The sequence below is a fragment of the Cydia amplana genome, chromosome 20 (genome assembly GCF_948474715.1).
Source record: "Cydia amplana chromosome 20, ilCydAmpl1.1, whole genome shotgun sequence".
Taxonomy (NCBI): domain Eukaryota; kingdom Metazoa; phylum Arthropoda; class Insecta; order Lepidoptera; family Tortricidae; genus Cydia; species Cydia amplana.
Window position 1 is genome coordinate 12,878,445 of NC_086088.1, and position 8,923 is coordinate 12,887,367.

General features: G+C 34.7%; 1 protein-coding gene and 1 long non-coding RNA gene across 2 annotated transcripts; one reads left to right on the plus strand and one right to left on the minus strand.

The window, feature by feature from the left end:
* Positions 1-287: 287 nt before the first annotated feature.
* On the minus strand, positions 288-1,410 carry LOC134657641 (uncharacterized). Its single transcript, XR_010097640.1, has 2 exons — positions 942-1,410; positions 288-547 (listed from the first exon to the last, which is right to left on the minus strand). It is a non-coding gene; the product is annotated as an uncharacterized LOC134657641 (long non-coding RNA).
* A 5,137-nt stretch (positions 1,411-6,547) lies between these two features.
* On the plus strand, positions 6,548-8,612 carry LOC134657764 (beta-1,4-galactosyltransferase 7). The gene is made up of 3 exons (XM_063513329.1): positions 6,548-6,763; positions 6,835-7,384; positions 8,357-8,612. Exons 1-3 carry the CDS (start codon positions 6,667-6,669, stop codon positions 8,610-8,612), a joined length of 903 nt encoding a protein of 300 aa, XP_063369399.1. The 5' UTR covers positions 6,548-6,666.
* Positions 8,613-8,923: the final 311 nt, after the last annotated feature.

An 8,923-nucleotide genomic window follows, 5' to 3' on the forward strand; every position in this document is an offset into this window, starting at 1 on the left:
TATGAATACTGAACACACACATAAATTAGAAATAATTCAAAATAAGGCAATGCGAATAATATCAGGGGCAATGTGTTCAACCCCTATAAAAGCAATGGAAGTAGAGACTAAAACAATGCCTTTACCTGTTCGATGGGTGTTGTTAGCTTATAGATATTTAATTAAGATATATGCTAAAGATAATCAAAGTGTAATAAGAAGTATAAAGGGTCATCCCAGGATCCCTAAGTTAACAGCATTACTCTTACAGGTGGAAGCTAAGTTTTGTAATATATATAAAAATGAAATTTGGCCATGTTATGAAGATAGCTTTAATAGTAAACTTTTAAACATTACAGTATGCACAAAATCTATCAATAATAATACTGACTTTCTACATTTCTTGTCACAAATTCCCAATTACTATAAGTTATACACAGATGGTAGTAAAGCGGAGTCTCATGTTCGAAGTGCCGTGTATGATCCTCAAACTAAATTTGTACAGAGCTTTAGGTTGCACGATTTATGTTCCATATTTACAGCTGAAGCGTATGCTGTATTTGAAGCCCTGAAAGTTATAATAAGAGTGTCAGAATATAAGCATTTCTGTATTTTCACTGATTCACTTAGCTTAATCTATGGATTACAGAATAATCAATTGCATTATAAAGATAATTTTATCTTGTATAAAATTAAAAAGATGTTATTACAATTGAAAAACATTAATGTAAATATAAACTTTATGTGGATTCCATCCCATACTGGTATAACAGGGAATGAAGCTGCAGATAAAGCTGCTTATTTAGGTATTAACGAATTAGATGTAAGATGTAGTACTAGAATTCCACTAACTGATTGTCAAGCTTCTGTTAAGACTGATATTGTGAAGATGTGGATAGATATATGGATTAAAGATAGAGAGACAAAAGGAAGATGGTACGCTAGTATTCAAACCGACTTACCTGGAAAGCCTTGGTATGAGAAGATAAAGATAGGAAGTCGTAGCTTTATTACCACAATCAATAGATTGAGGTTTGGTCACAACTGTGCACCAGCGCACTTAGCCAGATTTTCGATTATAGCCGATGGTACATGTCCTCACTGTCAGAATGGTAGCATTGCAGATGTTGAACACCTTATATTTAAATGCCAAGTGTTTGCGTTTGAAAGACTCATCCTTGCAAGTGAATTAAGTGAAGTGTTTGATAATAATGTCCCCCGCCGCCTCAACGACATTCTTAAAAACGTTGACAGTTACGTTCCGTTATACAAGTATATCAAAAATACAGCGTTGAAGATTTAAAGTGAAGTGTTTTAACAAAATTACTAGTGCATTCTCTGCCATTTAACTCTTTAAATGAAGTGTTTTAAAAATAGCAAAACAAAGACTTGGCTTAAAGGACTCGCATCCAGGCCATAACTGTTTAAAAAAAAAAAAATTAGGAGTGTTTGGGTCTTTGGCGGGAACTTGAAAAAAGTAGTCGGAAAATTTTCGCTCCAACTTTTAAAATTGAGATTTTATTAGTTTTATTCGTTTAAACGAAGTTAATTTGTATATATTTGATGTAAAATTTTGTAAATAATTATAGTTATTGGCTAAACAATGGCAGGTGACGAGGTGGGCGGGGAAAACCCGCCCACCCTTAAACGCTCCAAAACCAACGGCCAAGGCGGCACGGACAATAGCGGCGGGGGTGAGCAATCTAATAGTAGTAATAGTGCGTATTTACCGTACTTTAAACCGGACTACAAAAGACTATACCCTGAGAACTCGGGAAAATTAGAGTTTAAAGTGTTCGTAGAGCATGTGGACCCAAAGGACAAATTGGGAAATAAAAGTCCAATATTTCTCAACCACATATTCACAAGTGGCATAAAAGGTGTAACGGCTATACAGCGAGTAAACGCTAACAAAATTGCGGTTGTTTTCAAGCAGTATAATACAGCAAACAATTTTCTAAACAACACTGCATTTTTGACCCAATATAACATGAAGGCGTACATACCGGCGACCCAAATCGAAAAAACTGGGATAATCAGATTTGTGCCAGCCAATATCTCGAACAAGGATTTATACACAAAGTTGAGCTCTATTTATGAGATCATAGCGGTTCGCCGCTTCACGAAAAAAGTCGGACAGGAACGTGTTCCTTTGCAGACAGTGAGCATTACGTTCTTGTCGCATGTACTACCGGACAATGTACAGTACGATTTATTCTCGTACAGAGTCTTCGAATATGTGCCTCCACTACTGCAGTGTTTTAAATGCTTTAAATTTAATCATGCAGCTAAGGTATGTAACGGAAAACAGCGTTGCTCCATTTGCTCGGGTGACCACTTTTATAAGGACTGTGATAAACCCAATGAGTTGTGTTGTGCCAATTGTAGCGGCCCTCATTTGGCAATTTCAAAAGCTTGTCCTGTAAAACTTAAAAAAATAATGGAAAAGAAGACAAACATCACATATGCTTCTAAGGCTGAAACGAGAAAAGTTGAGTTTCCGGCTTTACTTGACAAAAATAAAACTGTAAGACCTGAAAAAACACCAAAAACACAATCGCAAAAAACCGTTCCTTCTACACCAGCAGAAACCCCGAAATTTGACATTAAAAAAGAATTGTTACAGAATACAGATTTAATGAATGCACTGGTTAGCACTCTCATAGAATTAGCCAACAAGACCGATTCTAACCCAATCACTAATAGTAGTATTAAAGATATGCTTATTAAAAACATTAAATAATGGATCCTACACACATTCGTATTGCTCAATTCAATGTTCAATCTATTTCAAATAAAAAACCGTTGCTAATTAACTTTTTAAAAGTAAATAATATTGATGTTTGTCTTCTTAATGAAACCTGGTTAAAGCCAACTACTGCTTTTAGAATACCTAATTATAATATTTACTGCAAGTATGGTAACAATGGACGTGGCGGAGTTGCTATACTTGTTAAAAATATATACAAACATACTTTTATACAGACTAACTTTTATGAAAGTATTCAAAATGTAGCGATCTCTATTGTGACTGACTTAGGGCCTTTATCAGTTTTATGTGTGTACTGTCCTCCAAACCGTCCACACATAAGACTAAATAGACTTAAAAATATAATTGAGAAATTACCAACACCTATAATAATAGCAGGAGATCTCAATGCACATCATACAGCGTTTGGTTGCGCTACTAACCAATCGCGGGGTAACACCCTGTTCGATATTATAAGTGACTTAGACTTATGTATCTTAAATGACGGAAACCCAACTACAGTTACTTACCCCAATCGAAATCCTTCGGCGATCGATGTTAGCTTTTGCAGTGCGAGTATAGCACCTATGTGCGAGTGGCAAGTCCATGATGACCCTATGGGCAGCGATCACTACCCTACTATAGTCAGTATATTAACATCTCTTGAAAAATATCAAATAAATGATCCAATAGATAAATTTATATACACTAAAGCTGACTGGAACAAATATAAAGAGCTATCAGAAGAGGTATTTTCTAATTTTCCTTTAAATGAGAATAATGATCCTATACAATTATATGACAAATTTAGTTCTGAACTTCACCTCTTAAAAATACAATGTATTCCAAAATTTACTAAAAATACAAACTTTATTAGCAGACCGCCGGTTCCTTGGTGGAATAAAAAATGTGAAGATAGTGTCATTAAAGCCTATGAGGCATTAAAATATTACAGGGCGAATCCATCTTTAGAAAACTATATTTCGTACAAGAAACTTAATGCTCTTAAAAAACGCACAATAGCAGAGGAAAGAACTAGTAGTTGGCGTAGTTTTTGTGCTTCTTTAAATCGATGTACACCTATTGGGTTAATATGGAACAATATTAAACGTTTTAAGGGATTAAAATCTAAGCAGATAATTAAAAATGATGAATTTATAGAACCATTTATAACTAAGTTAACCCAAGGTTGTAGTAACGATCCTAGCTCTATAGAAAGTTTATTTGAAAATAACAATGAGAATAATGAGTCTAAGTACCTTATTGACCCTTTTACTTGGGAGGAATTCGTTGTAAGTCTGCAATCTAGGAAGAATACTACCCCAGGCTTAGATGATATACCATACCTGCTTTTAAAGAAGCTGCATGTTAATGGTCAACAAGTTTTGCTGAAAATAATGAATTTACTATGGTTACAAGGGAAAATACCTCAATCTTGGAAAACACAATGTGTAATACCTATTTTAAAACCAGACAAACCTCCTAGTGAGGCCAATTCTTATAGACCTATTTCTCTATCATCATGTATTGGTAAAGTTTTTGAGAATATGATAAAGACTAGACTTGATTGGTATGTTGAGGCAAACAATATACTGCCTCCATTTCAAAACGGCTTTCGACGAGGTAGAAGCTGTTCTGACAGCTTCATATCTCTTATATCGGATTTAAAATTAGCTAACTATGACAAGTCACATGCTGTTTGTATATTTTTAGATGTACAAGGAGCATTTGACAATGTTGATCCTACAATACTTGTTAAGGTTCTATGTAATATTAAAATCCCTGGGAAATTATGCAAGTGGATATTCAATTTCTTAGACGATAGAGAGCTATATGTAAAATTTAATAACATACTCCATGGACCACGACAAGTTTTCAAAGGCACAATGCAAGGAGCAACGCTGTCTCCTCTTCTGTATAATTTGTATACTAGTGATATCGACTCATTTGTAAATAGTTCTAATGTTAATATACTGCAATTTGCAGATGATCTTGTAATATATTCTATTAATTCAAATTTAGATGTAGCTAAAGCACATATTAATAATGCACTAAATGAACTTTATGTTTATTATAATAATTACTTACACTTAAAGATAAACCCTGACAAAAGCAAGTTACTAATATTGAGCAAGGACACAACGAATGTAAATATTGTATATAATAATGAGATTATTAGAGAAGTCCCTTCTCATAAGTTTCTAGGTGTAGTCATAGATAATCATTTAAAATTTGACCTACATGCTAAGCACATTATTTCTAATTCTGTTAGAGGTTTAAATGTTATGAGATGTCTTGCCGGTATATCTTGGGGCGCAGACCCTCAAGTACTATCCTTACTGTATAAAACCCTTGTCAGAAGTCACTTTGACTATAGTTTTCTTGTACATATGAATACTGAACACACACATAAATTAGAAATAATTCAAAATAAGGCAATGCGAATAATATCAGGGGCAATGTGTTCAACCCCTATAAAAGCAATGGAAGTAGAGACTAAAACAATGCCTTTACCTGTTCGATGGGTGTTGTTAGCTTATAGATATTTAATTAAGATATATGCTAAAGATAACCAAAGTGTAATAAGAAGTATAAAGGGTCATCCCAGGATCCCTAAGTTAACAGCATTACTCTTACAGGTGGAAGCTAAGTTTTGTAATATATATAAAAATGAAATTTGGCCATGTTATGAAGATAGCTTTAATAGTAAACTTTTAAACATTACAGTATGCACAAAATCTATCAATAATAATACTGACTTTCTACATTTCTTGTCACAAATTCCAAATTACTATAAGTTATACACAGATGGTAGTAAAGCAGAGTCTCATGTTCGAAGTGCCGTGTATGATCCTCAAACTAAATTTGTACAGAGCTTTAGGTTGCACGATTTATGTTCCATATTTACGGCTGAAGCGTATGCTGTATTTGAAGCCCTGAAAGTTATAATAAGAGTGTCAGAATATAAGCATTTCTTTATTTTCACTGATTCACTTAGCTTAATCTATGGATTACAGAATAATCAATTGCATTATAAAGATAATTTTATCTTGTATAAAATTAAAAAGATGTTATTACAATTGAAAAACATTAATGTAAATATAAATTTTATGTGGATTCCATCCCATACTGGAATAACAGGGAATGAAGCTGCAGATAAAGCTGCTTATTTAGGTATTAACGAATTAGATGTAAGATGTAGTACTAGAATTCCACTAACTGATTGTCAAGCTTCTGTTAAGACTGATGTTGTGAAGATGTGGATAGATATATGGACCAAAGATAGAGAGACAAAAGGAAGATGGTACGCTAGTATTCAAACCGACTTACCTGGAAAGCCTTGGTATGAGAAGATAAACATAGGAAGTCGTAGCTTTATTACCACAATCAATAGATTGAGATTTGGTCACAACTGTGCACCAGCGCACTTAGCCAGATTTTCGATTATAGCCGATGGTACATGTCCTCACTGCCAGAATGGTAGCATTGCAGATGTTGAACACCTTATATTTAAATGCCAAGTGTTTGCGTTTGAAAGACTCATCCTTGCAAGTGAATTAAGTGAAGTGTTTGATAATAATGTCCCCCGCCGCCTCAACGACATTCTTAAAAACGTTGACAGTTACGTTCCGTTATACAAGTATATCAAAAATACAGCGTTGAAGATTTAAAGTGAAGTGTTTTAACAAAATTAATAGTGCATTCTCTGCCATTTAACTCTTTAAATGAAGTGTTTTAAAAATAGCAAAACAAAGACTTGGCTTAAAGGACTTGCATCCAGGCCATAACTATTAAAAAAAAAAAAAAAAAAATTAGGAGTGTTTGGAATTTACTCGTATTTCTTAATTATTTTTAAATGAAATAATTATTCGTTTTGCATAATTATGCTTCGTAGCTCTTAATTGTATCTGCTAGTCAATATCCAAATTTATTGCTTAATGGGTTATCGTATGTGCGGCTCAAAATGTCTCTTTACGTGTTTGGGACTAACTTGTATCGTAGGTTGTTATTTAGCCTTACTTCCTATAGAAAACGGTGAGTAACTACATCAGAAATATTTTGTCGTTATTCCTAGCACATTATACAGTTAAATTTTTTGTCCTCAGAGAAGCTGATAACACCTAAACCAGTTCAAAAACATATCTCAAAATCGTCTCAAAAGGAGCGATTAGCAGTAATAGTACCATTTAGAGATCGATTTGAAGAGCTTCTAGAGTTCGTCCCGCATATGCACGACTTTTTAAACAGGCAAGGGATCCCGTTCCACATATTTGTGATCCAACAGAAGGATAACAACCGTTTCAACCGAGCTTCCTTGATCAATGTGGGCTTTTTACATACGAGGAAAGACTTTGACTATATAGCGATGCATGACGTGGATTTATTACCCATGAATGATGATTTGAAGTATACATATCCAGCTGCGAATCCTGTTCACATATCGTCACCACAGACGCATCCTAACTATCACTATGCAACATTCATCGGAGGGATCCTGCTGATCACGCGGGATCATTTCGAGTTGGTGCGGGGCATGTCCAACAACTACTGGGGCTGGGGACTGGAGGATGATGAGTTCTACTTGCGGCTGAAGGATGCCGGCCTGCACGTGGAGCGCCCGGCGGGGATCACCACTGGGACTGAAGATACATTTAAGTATGTATTCATGTTATTTTAAATCACCTTACATTCCACCAATTCGTTGTTTTTATAAATTATACTCTTGATATTTCTGTGAATGCCCAAACTAATGTAAATTAAAACCTATGTGACTCTAATGTTCAGACAATGACAAATGCCAATCCTATAGAATTATTGAAATTGTATTGAGAATAGTGAATAATTCAATTCAATTCAAATAATTTATTTCAGAATAAAAGTCCCTAAATTAAGTAATTAATTATAATTATTCACTAAATTTAAACTTGACTGCACAAAATAAGTTAGCTTAGTGCCATGAGGCATTCTGTACCAGTCAACCTTGAGGCAAAGCAGAGAAAACAAAGCTACAAATATGGCAAGAATGGACTGATTAAAAAATAAAGGTTTACATATACCTATTAAATCTGTTTATTTACATAATAAATATTTTTTGTCCAAAATCAACTCTATTACCTAGGCAAGTTGATTCAAAATGCAATAATGGCTTAATATCTTGTAAATTTCATTAATAACCATTGTCATTACTTCCTGATTAATATTATGATTGCAGATTAGTGATTAGAATAACATAGGTACCTATTTAAGTCTTTGGTTTAGTGTATTTATGATATCCATGATAAAATCATAAATTATGTATTGATTAGTGAGATGTCTGATTCTAAAAGTTAGCACAATAACAAAGTAAGTAGTTGATAGTACAGTTCTTCTTGGTACAACTTTAGATTCTACACTCCATTGAGCAAGACCAAGCGGGTAACAGAAGTGAAAATATCTCAATTGTTTTATTATTTTACTTTAGAAAATACATCATAAAATATGATTAAATTAATTAACTAAAGTTAATTACAAAAAACACACCTAAAAAAAATATTTTTTACTTTAGTATATGACATCTATTTCAGTTTCTGACATCCGCATCATTTGTATAATATATAATGCATATTGATAATTCGTTTAAATGTCCAGACACATCCACGACAAGTCGTACCGTCGCCGCGACCACCGCAAGTGCTACAACCAGCGCGACGCGACCCGCCGCCGCGACCGTGACACCGGGCTGCACGACGTCACGTACCGCGTGTACAGCGAACACGCCGTGACGGTCGACGGGTTGGGAGCCACGGTCGTGACCGTGGCGCTGGTCTGTGACGAGAAGAGGACGCCGTGGTGCCAGTGTCCTACTACTGTTGTTAAGAAGCCAGAGGCTAAGGCTAAGAGTTAAGTAGGGCATATTCAGTTTTTAAGAACAATTGACTCAGTTTTTAGGGTTCCGTAGCCAAATGGCAAAAAACGGAACCCTTATAGATTCGTCATGTCTGTCTGTCCGTCTGTCTGTCCGTCCGTATGTCACAGCCACTTTTCTCCGAAACTATAAGAACTATACTGTTGAAACTTGGTAAGGAGATGTATTCTGTGAACCGCATTAAGATTTTCACACAAAAATAGAAAAAAAACAATAAATTTTTGGGGTTTCCCATACTTCGAACTAAAACCCATACGTGGGGTATCTATGGATAGGCCTTCAAAAATGAT

Excerpts from the sequence above, each read along its gene's own strand:
- LOC134657764 (XM_063513329.1), top strand. The coding sequence starts at position 6,667 with ATGGGTTATCGTATGTGCGGCTCAAAATGTCTCTTTACGTGTTTGGGA. Across the intron at positions 6,764-6,834 it reads CTTACTTCCTATAGAAAACG|AGAAGCTGATAACACCTAAA; the intron begins GTGAGTAACTAC and ends TTTTGTCCTCAG. Across the intron at positions 7,385-8,356 it reads GGGACTGAAGATACATTTAA|ACACATCCACGACAAGTCGT; the intron begins GTATGTATTCAT and ends TTAAATGTCCAG.